Source organism: Sminthopsis crassicaudata, chromosome 2 (assembly GCF_048593235.1).
Source record: "Sminthopsis crassicaudata isolate SCR6 chromosome 2, ASM4859323v1, whole genome shotgun sequence".
Lineage (NCBI taxonomy): Eukaryota > Metazoa > Chordata > Mammalia > Dasyuromorphia > Dasyuridae > Sminthopsis > Sminthopsis crassicaudata.
This window is the reverse complement of record NC_133618.1, coordinates 173,505,540-173,531,732: the sequence shown is the minus strand read 5'-3', so window position 1 is coordinate 173,531,732 and position 26,193 is coordinate 173,505,540. Positions and strand designations below refer to the sequence as shown.

At 34.3% G+C, this 26,193-nt stretch overlaps 1 protein-coding gene across 2 annotated transcripts in view; it reads right to left on the bottom strand.

Moving 5' to 3' along the window:
• The window catches only part of HAO1 (hydroxyacid oxidase 1), a 94,362-nt gene that overhangs the window by 27,904 nt on the left and 40,265 nt on the right, over positions 1-26,193 (bottom strand). For both annotated transcript variants that reach the window (XM_074287893.1, XM_074287892.1), the window contains exon 2: positions 19,045-19,196. In XM_074287893.1, coding sequence (XP_074143994.1) covers positions 19,045-19,177 — 133 coding nt within the window. In that variant the 5' untranslated portion in view covers positions 19,178-19,196. The remainder of the gene's footprint in view (positions 1-19,044; positions 19,197-26,193) is intronic.

The following is a 26,193-nucleotide window of genomic DNA, read 5'->3' as shown; positions in this document are numbered from 1 at the left end:
GGACCCAAGTCTTGATGTTCCCGGTTAAAAGGTTAAAAAATATATCATTTAGATAAAGAGTAAGTTATCTAATTAGAGAGCAAGAAAACATGTATTTTACTAATAGCAGAAAACATCAAAAATATTAATTCATAAGCTTTCAACTTGAAAAGTAAACAAAAATTGGGCTGAGGTTAAATGGAGAATAAAATAGAAGAGCTAGAAAGGACACTTAGTGAATGAGGAAACTAAAAACCAAGGCAGTCAAATGACATCAAGGTCACATAGAGGGTCAATAAGAATCTTGTTCCTTTGATTCCAGAGCCTACACTATGCAGCTTCTCAGTACATGGCTGCTTGATATTATACACAAAGCACACTGTAAGTAATACTCGGGTGAATCAAGAGTTATAATCTTAGGAAGTTAACAGCTTCAAAGAGCATGATTTTTCCTATCTATTGATCACTACTTCCTCAAGTTCATGAAAGGACTCAAATGAAAGAATGCATGCATTCACACTTCTCTACTGCCCTTATTCCAGCATGTAGGTAGTGCAGTGGATACAGTACTGGAGTCAAAAGGGTCTGAGTTCAAATCTAAGTACTAGTTCTATGACCTTGAGCAACTGACTACTCTTGCTTGCCTCAGTTTCCTCATCTGTAACATGAGTTAGAGAAGGAAACAAACCACTGCAATATTTCTGCCAAGAAAACCCCATATAGGATCTCTATAAATCAGACATGACTAAACAAGAACAACACACTTTTAATGTTTCATGTTGAAGTGGATTGACTTTAAAGCCCTGCTTTATAGAAAGTCCTGCAGAGACTTACATGAACTGATTCTAAGTGAAGTAAATAGAATCAAGAGAACATTGTACACAGCAACAATAAGATTATGCAATGATCAATTCTGATGGATGTGGCTCTTTGTGATTCAAGCCAATTCCAATGGTCTTGTGATGGGGAGAGTCACTGCCCAAAGAAAGGACTATGGAGACGGAATGTGCATCACCACATAATATTTTAACTTTTTTATTGTTTGCTTGCTTTTTATTTTCCTTCTCATTTTTTTTCCTTTTTATTTGATTTTTCTTGTGTAGCATTATAATTGTAGAAATATATATAGAAGAATTGTACATTTTAACATATTTAACAATTGTATTACTATCTAAGGGAAAAGGTAAGAGGAAGGGAGGGAAAAAAAATCTGGAACACAAGGTTTTGCAACAGTGAATGTTGAAAACTATGTATGCATATAGTTTTAGAATAAAAAGCTTTTTTTTAAAAAAAAAAAAGACAAAAAAGGCTATAAATGCTAGGCAAGAAAAAGTTATGTTATATAATGAAAAGGTGCTAAGGCACAAGGCCTGAATTTGAATCCACTTTTAGCTATATTACCCTCAGCAAATCAGATAATTTCTTTTTATAATTTTCTTTGCAAATTTCTTAATGTAAATGGTGTTTTAAAACACTGCTGGCATTTTCTAATAACCTTCCTCCAACAAAACTCTCCCTTTTAAGGAAGTATAGTTAACCCAAATATTAACATATGGACCATTGACCATACCTGATAATATAATCTTAATAGTATAAGAAATTATTCCCTCCTTTCTCTGATACTAAACATTTCCTCTTACTAAAGAAAAAAAGTTAAGCAAGACCATTCAATACAAGAACCATTTCTGTCCTTATTTGATCTTCTTCTTCCTTGAAGTGCACTCAACCTCATCTACAAAGAGAAGAAGAGAATGTTCGATGATCTGTCCTTTGGAATGAATATTGTTCATTTCACGTTACCTAAGTTCAGTTGCCTTTTTGTGTTATTTTTATTTACACTTTTGTATTCTTGCATTGTATATATTTTACATTTTACTTCCACTTACCCTACTCTTTATTAACTCATTTAAGCCTTTCCATATTTTTCTAAATTTCTTATAACAATTGTTTCTAATTGTACAATAATATTAAATTATGTCAAAACGGCATGAATCATTTAGACATTTCCTCTAATCAATAGGTACTCACTTCATGTGTAATTTATTGCTACCACAAAAGTGTTGCTACTAATATTTTGGCAAATATGAGATTTTTTTTTAAAAAGTATTTCCTTAGAGTTCATGTTCAGTAGTAGGATTGTTGGATCAAATAAACAATTTAATAATTTTTTCACATAATTTCAAATTATTTTCTAGAACACCTTGACAAATTCATGATTCCTTGAACAGCATATTAGTGTACCTGTCTTTTCATAGCCCCTCTAACAGTATTTCAGTATTATTATTCTTACCAATTTGACAGACATAAAATTAAATCTCAGACTTATTTTAATGTTCATTTTCTTTATTGTTAGAAATTTGTAGAACTTTTCCATGTATTTGATTATAGTTTTCATTTCTCCTTTTGAAAACTATCCATACTATTTAGTATACTACTACTCATACTACTAGGGATCTTGATATTTATATTTATACCAGTTCCCTAGATAACCTGTAAATTAGGGCATTGTATGTTTGTTGTAAAGATTTCCCACAAACACATATTACCACACCTCATTCTAGCTTTATCAGTTTCATTCACCAAAAACTTTTAAATTATATTTAATCAAAATTGTCTATATTGGTTTTTATGAACTCTTCTATACCTGGTTTGGTCAAAAATTTTCTTTCAGCTGTAGCTTTGAGAGAATTTTCCTCTATTTCCATTTTCAAATCACTTAATTGCTCTATGTCTCATCTTCCCAATCTATAGAATTTAACATCTATAGAGTAATGACACCTGGAACTACTATAAGAAGAAGAAGGATAAGAAAGAGGAGGAGGAGGAGGAGGAGGAGGAGGAGGAGGAGGAGGAGGAGAAGGAGGAGGAGGAGGAGGAAGAGGAAGAGGAAGAGGAAGAGGAAGAGGAAGAGGAAGAGGAAGAAGAAGAGGAAGAGGAAGAGGAAGAGGAAGAGGAAGAAGAAGAAGAAGAAGAAGAAGAAGAAGAAGAAGAAGAAGAAGAAGAAGAAGAAGAAGGAAGAAGGAGAAGAAGAAGAAGGAGAAGAAGAAGAAGGAGAAGAAGAAGAAGGAGAAGGAGAAGGAGAAGGAGAAGAAGAAGATAAGGAATGGAGGAAGGAAGGAAGGAAGGAAGGAAGGAAGGAAGGAAGGAAGGAAGGAAGGAAGGAAGGAAGGAAGGAAGGAAGGAAGGAAGGAAGGAAGGAAGGAAGGAAGGAAGGAAGGAAGGAAGGAAGGAAAGAGGGAAGGAAGGAAGGAAGGAAGGAAGGAAGGAAGGAAGGAAGGAAAATAAGAAAAGGAGGAAGAAGAGAGAGGGCAAGGAAGAAAAGGAAGAAAAATATGGAGGCAGAAAACAGTTTGGAAAGAAGAAAAGTCTTCTATCTTCTGTTTTTGAGGTGTTTTTATTACTAAAGAAGTAATTGTGTCATTTTTAATGGGATTTAATATTTTTATTAGCATCTTGTGATTGCTCACTCATTTTTCATTGTGTCTGATTCTGGAGTCTGTTTGGGCTTTCCTGGCAAAGATAATTTCTTTCCCCATTTGTTAGCACAAATAGGTGTTATTTTGAGGTTTGGGCACATATACATAATTAATAATAATTTTATAGCATTTACATATATCACCTCTTTTGATCCTCACAACAACTCCATGAGGAAAGTACTATTACTATCCTCATTTTACACATGCAGGAACTGAGACAGAGAGGATAAATCACTTGCCTAAAGTCATAGCTGTATCTGAGGAAGTATATGAACTCAGGTTTTCATTCTAGTCACTGAGCAGCCTGGTTCCTTTTCATTCAACATCTCAATTTTTTCCTTCATACTCCTGTCAACTTTATCTTTTTTTAATGCACTAGTCTAATCATATCATTTTGCCCCCACCCACTGGTGCTTTCTAAATACATATATGTATATGGATATATATTGTTTTCTTACTGTTTTCTCTATTAGAATGTAAATTCCTTGAGAGCAGGGACTATATTTTGGCATGCATACAGATATACAGATAAACATATGTGTGATCTATAGTAGATTATATAAAAACTCTTTATGTAATGTGTGTTTGTGTGTATAAATATGTGCTTGTGCATGTGTCTGTATGAATATCATACACTATGAGTGGAATGGATTCCCCTATATCTCCTGCTAAAATTCCTTCTTTCTTTCAAGTACCAAATTAGGTTACCACAGGAAGAGTTCCCAGATTTCTCCAAGTAGAAACAATTCTCTGCCCTCAAATTTCTCATCCTTTACTCTTTGACTTCTCTTAAGCACTTATCATATTCAATTTATTTTATAAATAAAATAGAAGTATATAGGAGACAAATGAAGTGATATAAAAATAAAAGACATCAATAAAACTAATAGTTTTATTTTTTTATTACAGTTATTAGTATATGTGCCTCATTTCCCTATTAGATTTTATACTTATTGAAGGTAGGAACTATATCTCAGGCTCTTCTTTGTAGATTCCATGCTTAGCACAGTGCCTTGCACCCAGTATTGGAGACATATTAAATTGAACTTGGCTGTGGTTAACACTGCTTCCTTCCTGGGATCTGAATTATGCCTTTGTGTGGGTGGGTCACAAATGATTTCCAGGCTAGTACTCAGTAAACCCAACTTCACATGATGATACAACAGTGCTCTGATTATTACATAAAGGGGAAAGAGAATATGCTGATAGTTTGTATATTTGACTTAAATATTTTTTTTAATCTAGTATCTAAGATATTAGTATCTAAACCAATGCCTCCCCTGACTCTATTAGCATACACCAAAGAAAAGGGAATCTGAGAATAACTTAGGAATCTAAATACATAGAACAAGAATGAGAGTAAAAGAAAGATGTCTATTTTTGATTCAGACCGGGGTATATTCATTATTGCTGTCCTGCCAATGATTTGAATATAATGTAGTGCAGAAATTGAAATCTAGTTAAGGGAACATCAAAGGACACAAGTTTAGACCTGGAAGAATAGTTAAGTCTGAGAAGGACCTTGTTCTATGTAGAAAAATGAAATAACCAAAAAATGAAGAAACTCCTTATGAGTTCCATGGAATAATCACATATTTATACAAAGGAAGGGAACTTGGATTTGGATAGAACCACAAGGCAAGAAAAGAAACTTCAACATAGGGGAGCTCTCTATGGTGAGTAATTAAAAATTGTCTTATACCAACTGAGCAATATGACTAGGTAATAATGAGGTATATAACTACCACAAGTTGGAAGATGGAGAATTTCAAGAAAAAAAATATAATTATGTCAATAAGCACAAACAATCTGAAATGCAGAGGATGCCTGCAAAAGAAGGAATTTTCTTATCCAAGAAGCAGAGGGGTACTGATTAGGCCTGATGAGTAAAGAAGCATTCATTTAGGGAGCATGGAAAATATAAAAGCAGGATCCATGCCAAGACCTTGGGTTTCTCCTTTAGCTTTTCTTGTGATTTACTGGATAATTGAACAGAAGCCCTAAATTGGAAGAGAGGAGAGAGGAGTTGATCAAAGCTGACATATGAAGGATTGACTACAAAGGAGGAAGCAACAGAAAACCTACTAAAAAATGCCAGGGGCTATTTAGTGTAGGGAACAAACAGTCCTCCACACTTCTATGGACCCCAAGTTTACAAAGAGAGGACAAATTATGTGTGATAGGAAAAGGGGTGGGGAAGTAGTCATTCAACAATCAATTAATCACCAAGTATTTATTAACCATCCACTTAAATGCCAGACAATGTTCTTTATATTGGGGATACAAATAGGAAGAATGAAACAATCCTCATTCTCAAAGTCCTTAGAGGGGGAATTAAAACGCAGGTTATAGAGATACACTGGTACCCAGAGAAAGTCAGAAAACTTTGAGGAAAGGCTCCAGGGTATTATATAAGTCCTCCATGTAAGCTTTTTGAGAAGTGAATAAGCTATAATTTGTTCCTTTGGAGTAACTGCCCAAAATGAGAAGATAGTAGAGCTATTTAAAGATTGAGGTGTACTTTAAGTAGGCAAGATAGTATGTAATATACAGGATGTCCCAAAAGACTTAGTATAGTTTTAAGCTTTAATAGGTTAAAACTGCACCAATACTTTGGTGACACCCTGTATTTGAAAAAGGTTCCTTTCAAAAATAAATTACAATTTTTTGAGTCGTAGTGCTTAGAAGTATGAGCTTCTATGATGTGGAAAATTCACTTCTGTGAAACAACACCTCATAGTGATGCCAGGTAAATGAGGCAATACTGTATTTTGAGTTCACATGGTTTCTCTGGAAGGAGCCAACATTTATGGGAAAAGGGAGCCTCATTTCCAAAGTTGTGTTTTCTAAAGGGGGAGAAAAACAAACATGTTTGAAGTGCCTAAAGTTATTTTCTTGATGAAATGCATTTGATCAAAAAACTCCTGCAATGACTTACTCACCAAAACAGCTGTGCCGAAAATAATTTTGTTGAGAAAATGCATTTTGTCATCTGTGCAGGAAGTCATTATGTAATGGGAAAAATATGTAATGACAAAGTACAAAATGGTTGTGTTGATCTAAACTAAGGGTCTGTCATTCTGGCGTGTTTGTATAAATGTGCACCTTAAAGTCCATTGAGTGTGTCAGGCTTTTTTTTTTTTCCCCTGCAGGAACTGTGATTATGAGGAGTAGCTAAAAACACAATTAACATTGTGTACTAAATGAATAAAATTGTGCTTGAGATTGCCCAGAAATAAAGTTCTGGAGTCAGTGACCTAATGGGAAGAACAAAACTTCCAGCTACAATCATGCTTGAAATACTGAGAAATGGTCAGACAAATCCCAGTTTGAAATTTGGGGAACTTAATCAATTTAAACACTGCCAAGAATGGCCAGGAAGCCCGACATAATCTTTCCAGTAGTTTTCTGATGGTCCATTGTCTACGGGTATAACAGTATAATCTGGAGCTGCCAGTAAGGCTCTAGGCTTGATTTCTTCCACTTAGTAAATATCGTCATGGAAGAGCACACCCAAGAATAAATTGCTCCTCCCTTCTTTACCTTTATATGGCACATCATTAACTGTATAGACTTCATTATGCCCAGATCATTGGAAGAGCTGAAATGAAACATGCCCTGAAATAAATCAACAACAGGAATATTTCTTTGGCCCTTATTCTTTCTTTCTGTGTTTAGGGCCCCTAAATCATGACCCAAATCCTTTCCTTTTGGTTGTATATGTTGGAGTGAGAGGGGGGAAAGAGTATTGGTCTAGATACAGGCTTAATAAATCAGCAAAAATAAAATTAGGCCAAGATAATGTAAATCAACACACTCTTTACATATTTATCAACATATTCTTTCTGGTAATCATTGTAATACAATGTGATATCAGGTCAAGAGAGTACTAAGTGGGTTGATATGCTACAGAATTATCTTTACAATTTATAATTGTGAAGTTGTAAGAGACTTACATAACTTGTAGGATCACATGGGAATCACACCACAGTGAAATACCTTTTAATTACACCTTTTACACAGCATCGGGTTTATACATGACAACCACAACCAACCTCCCATAGTCCAAAACCTTTAATGTCTGAATTCTGATGGGAACTTCAGAATTTGCAGCATCATGCTATGTAATTAAGCACAATGTTTGTGCAGGAGTAAAACAGTTTCATGACAAGGGAAGCTTTAATAAGGGCTTAAAAAAAATACTAGAAAACTTGTTCTTTAAAGATGGCCATTCACAATTCTTTTGATATTTAAGTATATCTATTTATCAAGTAGTTTAATCTCAATTTATCATCCATTCTCTGGAGAATACTGAGAGATAAGCAACAAGGAAGACTATATCTTATAATAGTTTTAAGAGGATATTTGACATTAACAGCCATTTAGTAAGCTCTCATCTTTTCCAAATGTGAAAAAGAATAAATATTTAAACACAAAAATAGGATCTGCAAAACTAATTCCCTCTTCTGCCTGCAATGAATTATACCTCCTTATTATTATCTTAAAGCTAAAGGCAGAGCAATTCTGAGCAAAAGCCTCTTTTGATCTCCCACTGGCTTGTTTTTAATCTTAAAAACCTCAAACCTTTATACTAAAGAAAAGAGAATAATAATCCAAATAACCTGAAGTTTAAGGAAACTTGAAGCTCATTGGGTATTTTCCCTGAAAATTTATACAGTAAGAGTACTAAAATGTATATGTAATTGGCCATATAGTGCAATTAATGAAGATATGTATGTATATATATATATATATATATATGTATAAATATAGTCATATATAAACACACATATATATGTGTGTATGTAGCATTTGAAATTTCCCCCCCTGGTCTGAAGCAAAGGAAATGACTTTTCCCCCCCTTCATTTTTAGCAGTCTTTCACTTGATGTTAAGGTTGAGCATTTAATCATGGAAAATCCAGAAAATTCGACAGCTAAAGGGTCTCACCTTCACCTTAACTCAGCACTTCAGTATCTGTATGGTTCTTTGTATTGCTTTACATACCCTCCCACCTGTGCCTTAATAGGTGGCCCACTGAATAGCTGTGTCTAGAGCTTTCACTTTGGAATGTCCTGGCCTTTTAGGTTTAAAAAGAAAGTGTTTGGATTTAATCATTTTATGGTCCATTCAATCCTGTGTGGTAATCTCTAATTGCATCCAGGGGCAAGAATTTCTTTAAAAATTTGACAGTTTAATAAGAATTTGCTAATGTCCTGAGGACTGCTGGAATGCATTATGTAGAATTCCCATTTTCTATTTGAAGTCCCAGAGCTCCCTCATGTGGGACATTTCTATGGAACAGCTCAAAAGTGCAAGACAAATGAGGCTACCCTTGATTTTTAAGCTTTCTATCCCTTCCTCCCCTTACCTCCTTCCCCCTCTATATATTTTCTGTTTTAATCAAATTTGCCTCTGGCTCTAAACTGGTAAATCAGTTTTCTCTCAACTAACAAGTTTTCATAAATGCCTCCTTTCAAATAAATTCAAAAAGACTTCATATTGCTCAAAATACATTTACATTTTATGATCCTGAAGTTCCTATGTACTCTACCTTTAGGAAGAAATGAAAATTGAACTAACCAAGTGGAATAGCACAAAAAAAACCTGTTGTTTTACATATACCAGCATAGATTTTTACTGCTGTTATTTTTTTTTATATTTTGACTATTAAAATGATTTTGTGTTCCTTCCTGAAGCTTCCAATACAAATTTAAAAATTTTTATATCAAATATATATTTAGTGCATAAATTAGTATATTTGAATATCAAATTAAGATAGTAATATAATGATAGAAGGCTTGCCTTCAAGTCATGAAAAAATGGGTTCAAGTACTATATCTTAAACTAGCTCTATTTTCTCAGGCCCCATCATTTTTGACATCTTTAACATTCATCATTTCTGATTTATAGTTTCTTGGATATTCTCTTTTCCTGGATTTTTCTAACTCTATGCTATTTTGAGTTTCCTTTGCTGGGTCATTATCTATACAATGCCTTTTACCTATGGTGATAATCTAAGCCATTGACCCTGACCTTCATATCTTCTCTCTGTATTTTCAGTAAATTCATCATACCTTATTCATTTAATCACTATGTTTACACTAATGATTTACAGGTCTACCTGTCCAGCCCTGATCTCTCTCTGAAGAGCTGCTCCTATTTCACTAGCTGACTATTGGACATTTCAAACTAGATGGTCCATAGACATTTCAAATTCAACATGTCCCAAACTGAATTCTTTTTCTTTCCTCAATAACTTACCCTCTATCAAAATTACCTATTTTTTTGAGAGCATCACCAATCTTTCAGGCTCCATGGTTTGTAACTTCAGGACTATAGCTAATTCCTTACTCTGCTTTACCACAAATAAACAATCAGGTATCAAATACTGCTGGTTCTACTTTATGACAACTCTCATATTCATTCCCTTCTTAACTGCCTACACAGACTCCAACTTAATCTGGGTGCTCAGGACTCTGCAATGGAGTGGCCCTAATTGCAGTCTCTCCCCACTCCATTCTCCATACATATGATAAACTGATTTTTCTTAAATGTAGATATGACCATATGTACATATATATAATGTGTCTCTCTATGTGTATATATGCATACATATATACATATATATATAGTTATTTGCATATATGTACATGATCTTCCCACATGCTGCATTCCAGTCAAACTAGCCTTTCCATTTCTGGAACATGACACTTCATCATAATGACTTTGCAATGATGTCTTATGGGTGAAAAGCATTTTATTCTCATACTCATCTCATAGAATCCATCACTTCCTTCAAGTGCTTCCTTCAATAACTCAGGAACAATCTTGTACATGTTTTGTGATCCTAACTTTTAATAACATCTCTTCCTAATAACCTTATTTTTGTTTTGTATTCATTCTTCATATGTTTATCCTAGATAGTCATATATACATACATATATAGATAAACACATAAATAGATGTGTATACACACACACACACACGCACACACACACACATATATATATATACATACACATAATTGAGATACAGCTAGGTAATACAGTAGGTAGAGTGCTAGCCATCTAGAAGCCTTGAATTCAAATTAATTCTCAAGCTCTTACTAGCTGGGAAAATCATTTAATTCCTCTCTGCCTCAGTTTCCTCATTTGTAAAATGAGAATAATAATACTTGCCTCCTAGTTTTGTTGTAAATAAAATGAGATGATAAAAATAATTTTTAAAATAAATAATATGTATAAAGCATTTTAGAAAGCTTAAATCATCTATGAATGCTAGTTATGATGATAATGATGATGATGATAATGCTGATGATGAGTTGTTTCCCCTGAGAGACTGACTATAAGCTCTTTAAGACCAGAAATAGCTTCATACTTTGTTGTTGTGCCCCCAGCACTTAGCATAGTACATATAGCTGATCCATAATAGATGTTTGATAAAAAGTAATTCAAATTGTTGATGATGGCAATTGAAACAGTCACAAGATTCTTAGTACAGATCACAAAGGGTTTAAAACTATAAAATGAACACTACATCCAGATACTAGGAGACAGTTCGAGGTATATTCCTTAATTCATAGGAGGAGTGAATAGAAGTGGGGAAGCAGAAGGCTAAATGGTATTTTTCCTCTATTCCAATCTCCTCCATAGTTGTTGACAATAACAGACACAGGGTTTGGTCACAGGAAATCTGACCTTTGCACTGGAAGTGACAGAACAAAATTGGCTAAGGGAAATAGATACCTCAGATAAGTATTCATAGGAGTTATGGTATTCATTCCTGGTCACAGGAAGCATGACGGGGAAACAAGCACAGAAATGGGAGGCTGGGGGCAATGAAAACACTTTTAAAATATTTTCTAGAGCCTTTGCAGGGTGAAACACAAGAATACCAGAAAGTCTTCCTTGTCCCAAAAATATCACTCGTCTGGTCTGCCCCAGAGTCTGCAGTTTTTACTGTTGAAATTACTCCTTTGATTTTCAAGCATTAGTTCCATAAAATTCTCATGCAAGGAGTGGAAAAACATTAAGTCAAATAATCATTAACATCTCAGAAAAACTAATTTTTCAAACCAGTCTCCTGGTCAGGAGGGTAGTGGGCTGTCTTTTGAACTCAATGAAAAGAACCAAATATAAGCTACCTAACTCTGTGCTACCTATTCCTTTCCAACTTTCCTCCCAAATAAATATTTTTGGTTTGTGTCTAAATGTGTTGTTGATCTGGCTATATACCCTTTCTTATGCCATAGTCAGGAGTGTAATACCTCTAATATAAGTACTAATGAAAGATACCATTAAGTGGTTCTGATCTAGAAGAAACATAGGATGGATGCAAAGTTTGTTCCATGGGTGCTTTGGGCTCCCTTTTCAATGTTCTCTAAGCGTCACCCTCCCAACACACTCCTAGGTATTCAGTATTCTCAGTTATACAGGCATTTATGCATGGCCCCACACTACAGATCTTCCTTAGCCCTTTCAAAACTTCTGCCCTGCCTTGCTCTGTTCTATTTTTTTCCTTCAGGGTTCTTATGCTCTAACTAATCTGAAAAATTAATTCTCTCAAGATGTTGATGATTATTGGGCTTAATGGTTTTTTCCCTCTTAGAATATAAAGTTTTTTGGCACTAACTCCTTAAATGGAAAGAAGGATCTCCTTCCAACAGCAGAAATTGCAGACACCGGAGCAGATCTTACAAATAATGTTTTGGGTCCAAGGAAGACTTTTTGGGATCCCTCAACTTTCTTCTCTGTTAGTTTTGCCTTTCTCCATTATTGGTGGCACTCTATTCAGTCCAACTTAATGACTTTTTTTTTATCAGCTTTTTCTGTTCTCTATTAACCTCTTTTCTTCTTGCTTTCTCTTTCCCTGATTTCCTGAATGTCATTTTTTTTTCTTTTGCTCTTTTTTGTTTTTTCCCCATCTCTCCTTTCTAAATTTATGGCATGAAATTCATGTACATTGGCCCTTAAGGGTATCTAATAACCAAATTCTATATATAGGATCAAACGGTAAATATTTGTGAAGTGACTACTATGTGCCAAACACTGGGATAAACAGTTTCATTAATAAGAGTCAAAAGACAGTTCCTGTCCTCAATAGTTCACAGTCTAATAATGGAAACAAGCAAACAAGTTACATACAGAATAAGCAGGAAATAATTAAAAGAGGGAAGATACTAGAATTAATAAGAAGTTTGACTTTCAATAAAAAATGGAATTTTATTTGGAATTTAAAGGGAGCCAACAGATGAGGAGGAAGAGGATTCTGGGTGTGGGAGACAGCCAAAGAAAATTCCTGGGGCCAAGAGATAGAATGCCATTTTTGTGGAACAACCAAGAGATCAGTGTCACTTTATTGAAGATGTGGAGGAGGAAGTTAAAAGAAAACTAGAAAGATAGGAAGGGTCTAAGTTATAAAAGGCTTTGAATAACAAATAGAAGATTGTTTTCATTTGATCCAGAAGGTAATAAGGATTCACTAGAATTTGTTGAATATTGGAGATGAAATGGTCAGACCAGCACTTTAAAAAAAATTCTCTTTAGTGACTGAATGGAGGGTGGCTTCTAGTGGAGAGAGACTTGAGGCAAGCAGACCCATCAGAAAGTTTGTAATCCATTTGGCAGTAATTGCAACAATTATTGCAATTGTAGTAATCAAAGTGTGGAGTAATGAGGGTCCATACCACAGTGATGGCAGTATCAGAAAGAAGAGAGTATATTGGAGAAATGTTGAAAGGATACAACTGGAAACAGATCAGATATGGGGGATAAGAGACGGTAAAAAATCAAGAATAACTCCTGAGTTGTGAAACTGAGGGAATAAAAGGTTCTTGTCCTTTTAAGTAACAGAAAAGTTAGGAGTAGGATAGGATTTAAGAGGAAAGATAATTACTTTAGTTTTGGATGTATTAAATTTAAGATGTCTAGGGGACATCCAGCTTGAAATATTTAAAAGACAAATGGATATGCAAAACTTGGGGGTCATATTTTAGATCATCAGTATAGTCGTCCATTAAATCTATTTGAATTGATGAGATAATTTAGTGAAGTCATATAGAGGGAAAAGAGAAAAAGGCCCAGGACATAACTCTATGGGACAAAGGTTGGAGGGCATGATCTGGATAACCATCTATCGAAGGAGAATAAGAAGGAACTTTTAAGAAAGAACTATGAGGAAAAAGTGAAGTGGTAAAGTGGTGAAGAAAGTATAAAGGCTGGCAGCTAATTGGTGCAGTGGATAGAGCACCAGTTCTAAAGTCAGGAGCACCTGAGTTCAAATCTGACCTCAGACACGGAGAATGAAAATGAAGGAAAAGTCATTGGGTTTAACAATTAAGAGATCATTAGCATATTTGGAGTTTTGGTGGAATGATGAGAACAAAATAGAGATTTATTTTAAGGGGTTAAAGAAAGACTGAGAGGAAAGGAAGTTGTTGATCCTTTATAGATGCTATTATTGATGTTCTTTTCAAAGAATTTTGCCCACAATGGGCAGAAAAAATATATAATGATAGCAGGCATGGAGGAATCAAGGAAGAGATTTTTCAGGTTGAGGAAACCATACGCATATTTGTAGGCAATAGAGAATGAGCCAATAGATAGGGGGAAATTAAAAATAAGTGAAAGATGGGGATAAAATAGAGAGGAAAATCTGTTAAAGGAGAAGGAAGCAATATTGGAGAAATTATTTAATTTCATTTAATCTTTCTGAGTTTCAATATTCTTTTCTATAAAATGGGATTGAAGTACCACTTATATTTTAACCTACCTCAAAGGGTAATTATGAGTATCAAATGAGAAAATGTATAAAAAGTGCTTTGTAAACCACAAAATAGCATATAAATGTTAATTATTATTATTTTTGTTGTTGTTATCTCTGAGCTCCTTTGGCATGAATTTTGATGATGTCAGCAAATCAACCTACCCTAGAAAGAATGGGAAGGAAAGTCCCCACCCGTTTTGATTCTCAGAATTAAGGCATTTTAAATTAGAGTCTGGTTCCTGCTCCTTTGGCCTTTATTTCCTGCCCTTTGGCATCAATATATGTCAAAAGTACAAAATGCAAGTTCACAAAATCCTAATTTCAAAATAAGCAGAAACCTCAATAGTCTTCTAATACAACCTATATGTGAAGGGAATCAATCAACTACTATGAAATGCTCAAGTGATTAATCTGGGCCTGCTTATAGGATCCCAGAGAGAACAAAAGAAGTGACCAACTCTCTAGGCAAAATTCTAGTTTATGTGTGTCCTGTCAAGATTTAACTCTGAAATTTCTCCTACTTCTAATTATCCCCCATGGTCAAACAAAATGCTTCTAATTCATCCTACATATGGCATATATTAAAAAACTTGAAGGCAATGCATCAAGGCCCTACCACCACTACCTCTCTGCCTCAGCCTTCTCTTCTCCAGGCTAAACACTCAATTCCTTCAACTAATCCTGAAATCACATTGATTCATGCCTGTATTTTGTTCCAGTTGTCCTACCCTGGGTATTCTCAAACTTATAAGCTCTGAATTGAATGCAATAATCCAAATGTAATATTTTAGAGTATAGAGGGATTATCATTTCATTATTCCAAGAAGATATGCCTCTCTACAAAATTTAAAATTAAATTAGCTTTCATTGGCGATCCCACAATACTGTAAATTCATATATTTTTTAAAGTTTTACTGATGTGTTTTGTGATTACATTTTATATATTTACAAATTAGTCATTTCATTAGAGGAACTCTTTGGAAAATATATGCAACATTTTACATCCATAGCAGCTTTTTTAAATGGACAGAAATCTATTTTTTCTCTCTCTTGTCTTCCTTTCCATTAGGAAAAAAGAAAGAAAAAAAATTTTATCACAAATAGTTTTAACTCACCCAACAAATACCTTCAATGGCTATATATGTGTGTGTGGGTGTGTGTGTATATACACACACACCCACACACACATATACAAATATACATACACACACAAATATATATATACACATACACATATGAACAAAATTTGGAATTCCTATGAAATCTATGGTCCCTTTCAGCATAATAGTTTAAATAAAGTTTAAGTAGTTAAATAAAGTTTAAATAGTTGAAAAAAGGTGATTTTTCCATTCAACTTAATGGATGCCCTGAAATCTATTCACAGATCCCATGGTATGTGCTGAGTCTAATGAAGGACTCCTAGTCCAGACTCTCACAAAAGACGATTGGTATAAACATTTTCTAAAATTTGTGAATTTTGCTTATATCATTTGTAAGAGGGAGGATAGAGGTATTTAACTGGTTAATGCTTGAACTTCTTCAAGTCACCAGAGAGAAAAAAAATCAAATATGTTAATAAACATAATCAAAAATAAACATAATCAATAATAAAAATAAAAATAAAATAATCAATAATAAACATAATCAAAATAGTTGAGCTGTTGGGGACAAAGATATTAAATTGAGGAACTAGTACAGTTAAGAGGTTGATCCAGGGACTCTTGATTAAGTGTCCAAATCTACTTGAGGTAGTTACTATATGTGGCCACTAGAGTGGCCAAGTTTGCATATGAGAGGATAAGGGAAATGTTAAAGATCATAGACCAATGCATTTGCTCCAGCTGTGTATTGCCTAGGTTTACCTGTGTATTACCATTCATTAATATGGTTCTGTCTTATTTAATATAAACCTTGACCTTGCTCACTCATATTGGCCCAAAAAGGGGGCATTTGTTAATTTTTTCATTGTCCTATGATGTAGCTCATCTGAAGCTAGGGGACTTGAATTAACCAAGAAACACCATGTGCTCCTATACTATTTTCTTATCTTGCATATCAACCTCTCTTTAACCATTTTTGTTCTGTTATTTCCACTTAAATTCCAACTAAAATCCTATCTTCTACAGAAAATCTCCTCTGATTCTTCTTAATCTCAGTACTTTCCTTCTATTGATTAGTTCCAGTTTGTCCTGTTTATAGTTTGCTTAGTTTATGTTTATTTACCATGTTGTCTTCCCCATTAAATTGTAACCTCCTGGAGGGCAGGTATGATGTCTGGGCTAGCTCTCTGGAGGGCCTCAGGAAAAGTCAGAGTCAGGATCAACCAAAGTCCTTGGTCTTTAGGAAGAGAAGTGAAGGAGAAAGGCAAGCTGCCACTGGGCTCATTAAAGATGAATCCTGGACTCTGGAGTTTGGAGCCTGAAGTCTTCTCTCCTCAGTGTGCATGGCAGAGAGACTCTGATCTCTCTCCCTCAGCCCTCCAATCCTTGCCTACAATTAGGCAATTCAACAAGCGCCAATCATGAGGAGAGACATCACATCACCATATCATCTAAGTATATGTTTATAGAACCTGTTATAAAACCTATTATACAAATGTTATCTCGTATTGAGTAGGAAATTAACCCTAAGTTCCCTGCTGTCTTAGATTCAAGTACACCTTTTCAGAGTACCAGCCCTCTACAGCAGGCCTCTTTTTGTATCCCCATTTCTTAGCTCAGCACCTGGCACATATTAGACACTTAATAAATGTTTACTGAGTAAGTAGAGGAGCAGAGCCAAGATGGCAGAGAGTAGACACAACTGTATGAGATCTCCTACAAGCTTCTCCTGGGATCAACAGCAGATTAATCCTTCAAACTGGTTTTGGAATGACAGAACCCACAAATATTTGGAGTATAACAAATTGCCAGAAGAAGATACTTTGGAAGAATGTCAGGAAAGATTTCTTTTAATCTGGCAAGGAGAGAGGCTGCCAAGCCCAGACCACAGCACAGGGATCCCAGAGCAGGAAGCCAGTGTGGAGAGCCAGGGCATTTCAGCATATGACATCCACAGACAGGAGAATCTACTGTGAGGCTCTAAGGTTGCTCTATCATGGTTGCAAGCTTGTGGTTTAGCAAATTCACTGCAAGACACCCAAAAGCCAGTACAAAAGGCAAATTGTAAGCCACTGAGTTCCAGAAGAATGAGGGACCTGGCTTCAGTTAACCAGCATCAGAAGTCAATCAGCAGAATTGCTCCAGGGCAGACTAAAGCAGCTGTCACCTATTTGCCTTAAGAGCAGACCTCAACCCTTAAAAAATGAGGAAAAAAACAAAAAAAAAAAAAACTCTGATCATAGACAGTTTTTATGGAGAGAAAGAACAGACTTCAAACTCTGAAGTTCCTATAGGCAAATCAACTACAGAAGGGTGTTATAAGCTGATCTTCATTTCACAAGTCTCTCTTGGAAGAATTCTAAAAGTCTCTTAAAAGAGAGCTAGAGATCTTTGCAAGAGGATATGGAAAAAAACAGAAATTATTTGAAGAAAACTTCTTATACAATAGATTTGACAAAATGGAAAAAGCATAAAACTCCATACAAAATAGATATGAAAAAGAAATCAACTCATTGAAAAAACAGAAATTGTGAAATGAAAAATGAAAAAAATTCAATGAATAAAACAATTCATTTTAAAATTCATTTGGCCAAATACAAAAGGAGCTAAAAAAGGTAACTGAAGAAAAAATACACTAAAAATTATAATTGAACAAATGGAAGTGAATAGCTCAATGAGACTTCAAGAATCAGTAAAACAAAAGAAAAAAGAAAAAAAAAAATAGAAGATATGTGAAATACCTCATTGGAAAAACAATTGACCTGGAAAATAGATCTAAGAGAGACTTAGGCTTTTTAAAAATCATGATAAAAAAGAGCCTAAACATTATCTTTCAGGAAATCATTTGAGTAATTGGAAAAGGAAAAATAAACAAAATACATTGTGGAGTAGTAGATACAGTGTTGGCCTTGGAGTCAGGAAGAGTTGAGTTAAAATTCTACTTTGAAAACTGACTAGCTGTGAGACTTTTAAGCAAGTCACTTAATTTCTATCTCAGATTCCTCATATGAAATGGGTGCTATAATAATAGCATAACTCCTATGATTGTTGTAAGAATAAAATGAGATATTTGTAAAGCACTTTGGAAAACTTAAAGCATTATATGAAAGCACTATAGTGCTTAAAGCACTATATGAATAAATATAAAGCAATTATGAATGAATATTATTTTATTGTATATGCAACTTTTTCTTGTTTTTAGCTGTCAGATTCCTGGTATTATTTTTAGAGGACTATGTCATATTTTTATATTCCTTTTATATAAATCAACAGTCATGTGTTTCCTTCCATGTTCCACTTTTTTTATTACTTTTTAAAAAAATATCTAGGCTAGATGAGAGAGTTACTTGTGCATCAACACTGGTCCCTTCTCTTCAGATTCCTCATAGGTCTTCAGTTGTTAATAGTTAACATTGGTTTCTAAAGAAGTCTGTAAAACTTTTCTGTTGAGTACATGTCTCCCAGCCTTACACCATAAATATAGTTAGTATAGTTATAGGAAGCACAACCAGAGAAATTATTATATCAGTCCTTAATAAGAAATGCTTTATAAAATGGATTGAATTTCTCACCAGTACTACACAAGTGAACAGTTCTGATGTGAGTAAAAGCTATCTGCACATAAAGAGGAATCATGGGTAGAAACTATCACAAACATTCATGAATCCCTTAATTAAAATCATGATATTTGTCTCCTTTTCCCCTGCAAGAAGTCCTGTTTACCTCTTACAGTAGCAATTTCCCCAGCCACATGAGCCATGCGTTGCATGGCTGTGGATGCAACACATATGGGCATACTAATCCTTTGTCCCAAAACAGAAGTGGTCAGGTCAACTTTAGCAACATTCCGAAGCATCCGGGGATAAAGTTTCAATCTGAAAGAAATAAAATACAAAACAAGAGTGGATTTGTGGAGGGAAGAGGATTTTAAGTGACTTTAAAGTTAATAATAAAGATGGTATTATTATCATTATTATGATTATGATTATTCCACTGCTGCATTGAAGGAAAGCTACTAGTGATGTTTGTAAGGATAGGAAATCTGACAATGAATTAATAACTCCGGTGATTCATCATTGCCTCCAGGATCAAATATATAATCTTGGAATTAATATTTAAAGTCTTCATAACTGAGTTATTCCTACCCTTCTAATATTACATTTTATTTTCCTCCACAAATTTTAAGATCCAGTTACACTGGCCCAGTCCATATATAACTGGAATGCTCTCCTTCCTTACTCTGATCCTGAGCCTTTTAGTATTCTTCAAAACTCAGATCAAATCTTATTTTTTTTAGATTTTTATCTTTCCCAATAATGTTTCTTCCCTCAGGGACTAATTTCCACATATAGAAGATAGATAGATAGATAGATAGATAGATAGATAGATAGATAGATAGATAGATAGATAGAAGATAGATATGCATATATCAATATCCATCTATATCTATGTATCATGGATGTACAATCTGATTTTTATGTTGTCTTCCCCTTTAAAATATGAGCACCTTAAGGATAAGGATCATAATTTTCCCTTTCTTTGCATCCCTAACACTCAGCATAATGCCTCATTCAATAGCAAGGGGTTAATATAATTCTCCTTGATTAACTGACTTTCTTCAAACCACTGTGAATTGATGCTCTGCAGTATATAGTGAGGAATGAAAAAGACTTTGCATGAGCCTAATATGTACCTATAAGTGTGTATATATATATATATATATATATGTAAAATCTTCTCTGTGTATGTGCTCCTTTGACTAGTTTCAGCTTCACAGAACATGATACCTTCCCAGATTAAGTTCATTCCATGCTGCTAATTCAAGCCTTGATAGATATCATCACCTATAAGGCTCCTCTCCCTTCTGCTCAGAGGGCTAGAAAGTAGAACATCAAACTTCTCCCAATACCTTCCTTTAGAGGGAAGAAACTAGATACAGGTCCCCCCATTCTGAATCTGATGCTCTTCCTGGTTTTAACTACATGGAATGAGATGCCTTCAGCTATATTCTTACTAGTGTCCCCCAAATCTCATCATTACTTTCTTACCTCCTCTTATATGTTATCTCCCCCCCATCAGAGTGTAAGTTTCTTGAGAGCAGGAGTATTCTTTCTGTTAATTGTATCTCCAGAACTTAGTACAGACCATTGCACATAGCAACAATAGGTAACTGCCACTTAATAAATATAAATTGGATTTGTTTGGATATACATTCTCCTACCTCTCTCATTTGCTTTTTAAAATCTTTTTTGAGTCTTTCAAGAAATCTCTTTGGGCTTGAGACCACTTCATATCATTTGAAATTCCCTATGTAGACATTTTGTTCTCTTCTGAGTTGGTGTTTTTGTCTTCCTTATTACCACAATAGCTTTCTATAGTTAAGATTCTTTTAAGTTTTGTGCTCATTTTCTTCCATTCTTTTTTCCTATTTTGTAACTTTTAAGGATGAGCTTGCTCCTAGGGTACAGGGGGTACTGTTCCAGCTTCTTGTATCATTTTTGAGCCTTGGCTTTGAGTACAAGGGACCCTTTTGTTTAGTGTCAAGCTTACAACAGGAGGTAGCTCTACCTGGTCTCTCCAGGCAACATCCTGGTCTCCTGGACTGGCAGTTGTAGCTCTGCAGTGATTAAGATCTTCTCACTCACTTTCTCCTGACTCTGAGCTGGGATGAAAATTCTTTTCACTTCAGTGACACTGACTTTTCTTGAAGTCCTTCTAATTTATCTTGAGTTGGAGAGTGGTTTAATTCCATCAGATTCTAATCAGAGATTGGTTTCATGTAGTTACTGAGGAAAACTGGGAAAGCTCAAGCATTTCCCAGATGAACTCTTCCTTCTTGGCTTCCCCAATGTGCTAATTTGGTTATAGATTCTCAAACCTATTTTTTGTATTATTCCTCACCTCTATGCAAGTCATTATTGGTTCCATGCTATTTCCTACATATTTTCATCATTTTTTTTTCCCAACGGACCTTTGGTTTATCACATTAATTTGAATGAGATTTTTGTGTTCTACATTATCTGTTCTTGATTCTTTTTTTTTTTTTAATTATAACATCCTTTTTTTTCCTTTAAAATTTGTATAGGAAAGTATATACATTTTCAGGTTCTTCAATTTATTGATCTTTTTTTTTTTAACCAATTTTCTCCTCTACTTACTCTTTGTCTCATTTTTTCTTTTAGTTTTTTTTTTTTTTAATAGTTTCCTTGTTAATTAGGATGGTGCTTTAGAAGGGAAAAATGATGAATGTGGAAGGGAGTGTAACCAATATAAAAACAAAACACAAGAAAAAACCCAGTTTTTGTTTTTTTAAGGAAGTATTAGGGTCAGAAGCAAAAACTAAGTAAAATAGGGGAAAAGAAGGCAAAAAATGATTTGATAAACACATTCATATGATATGAATATATAGATGTATATGAGTTTAAATATGTATGTATGGAAACTAGTATGCAAGGGTATGCAAGGAAATCATTTGTTAAACCTTTCCATCTTCATTCAGAGATGATTGTTAAGATGTGTATAACAAAAAAAAAAAAAAAAAAAAAAAAAAAAGGAATTTTCTGGACTAAAGAAAAAGCACAGACTCAGAGAAGAAGAGTCAGAGACGATAAGATACACATGAGACTGTTTAGGGAACTACAAACACCAAAGAGTCAACACCAGATGGAGACAATAAAATGGTGACAGAAACTTGATGGGGACAATAGCAAACCTATGGAACACATCCTTTTTAGTACTAAACAGATTAACACAGCAGGAAGCCACATGCACCAAGAAACAATCCAGACCTATGAATTTACTAGTATATTACTGCTAAATATAAAAACTGTGTAAACTGAGGATGGCAGCAATCTTGAATTATATTATGTGGTACTTGAAGTCAGAATGACTAAATAGGGTCCTATGTAATAGGAAGTGGGAATTTAGGGGCTCAGGAATGATCCTGTTGTATGATTGTGGGAGGTTTTGTCCTATGTTTCTTATTTTTTATCATAAGTAACCAAAGTGAGTCCTTTTTAAGAAAACAAGAGAATTGCATATGTTAACCTATATCAGATTGCTTTCTGTATTGGGGAAAGGAGAGAAAGGGAGAAAAACCTGGAACACAAGATTTTGCAAAGGTGAATGTTAAAAACTGTCTTTTCATTATTTGGAAAAAAATAAAATACTAGCTAAAAAAGAGAGAAAGAGAGAGAAAAGGACAAAACAAGCCAGATATTGTCTTTTCTGTGGTTTTCCATGGCAGAGGAAATGAAAATAAAAAGGTTTTGTAAGAAGACCTTCAAACTTATATCTGTGTCCATCATTTGAGGACTTGGAATTCAATTAAAGAATATATTTATATATATATATATTTATCTACAAGTTCATCTTCACTACTAAAGCTTAAGCATAAAGAAGTAGTTGGAGGTGAAGCATGTAGAGAGAACACTGATCCTAGAACTGGGAGGAACTGAATCTAAATCCAGCCTCAGATACTATTTGTGGATCCTGAACATGTCACTCTATCTCAATTTCCTTAACTGTAAAACGGGGATAAGAAGTGCACCTACCTTGCAAGATTTTTGTGAAGTTAAAATGAGATAATATTTGTAAAAGCATTTAGCACAATGCCTGGAACACAGTAGGTGCTATGTAAATGCTTATTCCCTTTTCACATTTCTGGAATAACAATAGTAATCAGAACATTTGTATTTGTATATTGCTATTTTTCAGCATGTATCTTGTATATTTTTAATTAGGAGGGAAAAGTTCAAGAAGACTCCAGATCCACAATTTCATCAATATGCAGGCCTCCCTTTTAATCTTCCTCCATCAAAGTATTAACAACTCATTTGTTAACGTAGAGAATTCAAGAGTTGTCTGAATGACTTCTTGCTCACACATCTAGAATGATTTTGAAACAGGAGCAAGAACCTAGATTTATTGACCCTTAAGGTTTGCTCTCTTGGGTACTTTTTTGGTGCCTTACACATAGAAGGAGTTTAACATCTTTGCCCCAAATCCTCCTCCCCTCTTCCAATTTACTCATTTCTACCCACCTTTCCAGTCTCATAGTTTTATAACTGAGGTATAATTCTCATCTCCTTCTCTCTCATTCTGAATATCCAATCAGTTCCCAGATCTTCTTGTTTCTACCTTCACAACATGTCTTATATTTGACCTTTCTTAATACTCACACAACTACCACATATCTCAGGCTTTCATCACCTCTTGCCTAGATTATTACAACAATCTCTCTATTAGTCATTAAGTGGTACAGTAGATAGAGCACCAGGCCTAAGTCAGGAAGATTTGAGTTTAAATCTAGCCACAGATATTTACTAGCTGTGTTGATCCTGGACCTCTGTTAATCCTGTTTGTCTCAGTTTCCTCAGTTGTAAAATGAACCAAAGAAGGAAATGGCAAACCACTCCCATGTCTTTGCCATGAAATCCAAAAAGATAGAGTCATAAAGAATGACACAACTCAATAATAAGAACAAATGATAATAGTCTCCCTGTGCCAAGTCTCCCACAAATCCAACATATCCTATATACTACTGTTAAAGTAATTTTCCTTATTACAGATAGGACAATTCCCCTACTTAACCAACTACAATGGTGTTCTAGCATCCCTATGATAAAATATAAACTCTTTGACTTATAAAGCCTTAAACAAGTTGGTCCCAATATACCTTTTTAGCCTCTTTGAAAATTACCTCTTTTTTTCTTCTTGATCCAATTTTTCTTGTGCAACAAGATATCTGTATAAATATATATGCATATATTGGATTTAACATGTATTTTAACATATTTAACATGTATTAGACTACCTGCCATCTAGGGGAGTAGGTAGGGGGAAGAATGGGAAATTTTAGAACAGAAGGTTTTGCATAGGGCAATGTTGCAAACTTATCCATGCATATGTTTTGTAAATAAAAAGCTATAATTTTAAAAAAAGTTAATCAATCATCAAAAAGAAAAGAAAAGAAAATTATCTAGCTAAACTGTTCTCTGTTTTTCACCAAGACTCTTCCATTTCTTCCATTTCAGTACTTTTGCTTTATAAGTCTTTTAAGCTAGGAATGTGTTTCTTTCTCCCATCTTTTCACAGAGTCAACCAATTCCTTTAAAATGCCACCTAAATACTATCTTCTGGATGAAGTCCTTTCTTATTCCCCCCCCCCAACTGCTGGTGCCTTCCTTTCCAAATGATCTGTTATTCACTACCTTATATTTTGTATTAACTTTACATTTATGATGTGGACATTCATATGTCCTTCTTATTTGAAAGTAAGTTCCTTATAGGGAAAGATTGTTTCATTCTTTCTAATAGTATAACCAAGTATCTAGTCAAGTGCCTAGCACTTAGTAGGAAATTAATAGATTGATTTTGAATTTGATGATTTTTCTTTGTTTTTGAAAAGTAACAGACTGTACTATAAAGAATATGGGGTTTGGAGTCAAAATTTGGAAGCCTAAGTTTGATCCAGATTTCCAAAATTTACAAGCTACATGACTATGAACTGCTTCTGTTCTTCATTTATGAAGTGCTATCAATAAAGTACTCATGACATACCTAGTGAAGTTGTTTTGAGGAAAGCACTTTGAAAACTCAAGTGTTATAAGGAACTAAGCTGCTATTGACAGATAATAAACAATAATGAGCACTTCCAAAGTGCTTTAAGATTTGTAAAGCAAAAAAAAAAAAAAAAAAAAAGATTTGTAAAGCACTTTAGATATGATCTTTCATGTGATCTTCATATTAACCCCATCTTAATAGTATATCCATTTTACAGATAAGGAAGCTGATGCCAACTGACTTGCCCAGGATAATACAGAAAAAGTTAAATAGAATTTGAACCCGGGTCAAATAACTTCCATCTACAATACCGGACATATAATAGGTGCTTAACAAATGTTTATTCATTGTTTATTGATTGATTTTATCCTCAAAACAATCCTTTAACATAATCATTACAGTATTCATATTCCCATTTTACAATAAATAGATTTATAGTTTTTTTAACTTGTCCAAAGTCCCAAAACCAGTAAATGACTGAGCTTAAAAACTAAAGTCCATGTCTTCTGACCCTGAGTTCAGTGCTCTTTCAACTATACCACACTACAAAAGATCAAGATACTTAATGTCAATTTTTTTTTAATCTTGACAGCTTTTTATAAAGGACAACATTCAGAAAAATCCCAAATGCATTCCATCCTAGAATAGTTATGGATAGAATCATAAAATGTTTGAGTTGAACCTCACAGGTAATCTAATTCAGGCTCATTAATCTCCCCTAAATTATCCCCAACAAGGGGTCAAGTCTCCATTTGTTCATCAAAGATGGGAAGCTCACCCCTTTGAAACAGTATAGTCCATTTTTGACAGCTTCAAATTTTATGAAGTTGTTCTTCATAGAAGCATTTTTAAATCATCTCCATTGACTTCCATCCTCTTAAAAATGGACCACTCTTCTTCCAATAGACAACAATCTATTGCTGTTCAGGGGAATGTGGTCCCTTCTCCAGGGAAGATAGAAGGGGAAGGTGTGATGAAATGAGAAAGAATAGGAAGAGAATTGATGCTAACATGATCTTAAATTCAGGATAAAGACCCTATCATAATCTAATTCTTCCTCACATATAATTTTTTCTATTTTTCTTTTGCATATTTTAGAGTATTGTAATTTCATTTTTTTGTCACCTTGAATGTTCTATCTATGGGAGTTTTTCCCCTTAAGTGTTCTCCACAACAAAATTATTTGGTATTTATTTTAGAGAGTCAGAGAGAAATACATATTTTAAGGCAAATCATCTGTGACTTTATCATCAGAATAATGAAGAAAAAGCATCATAGAAGATGAGACATACCAAGTTCTCAAATGTA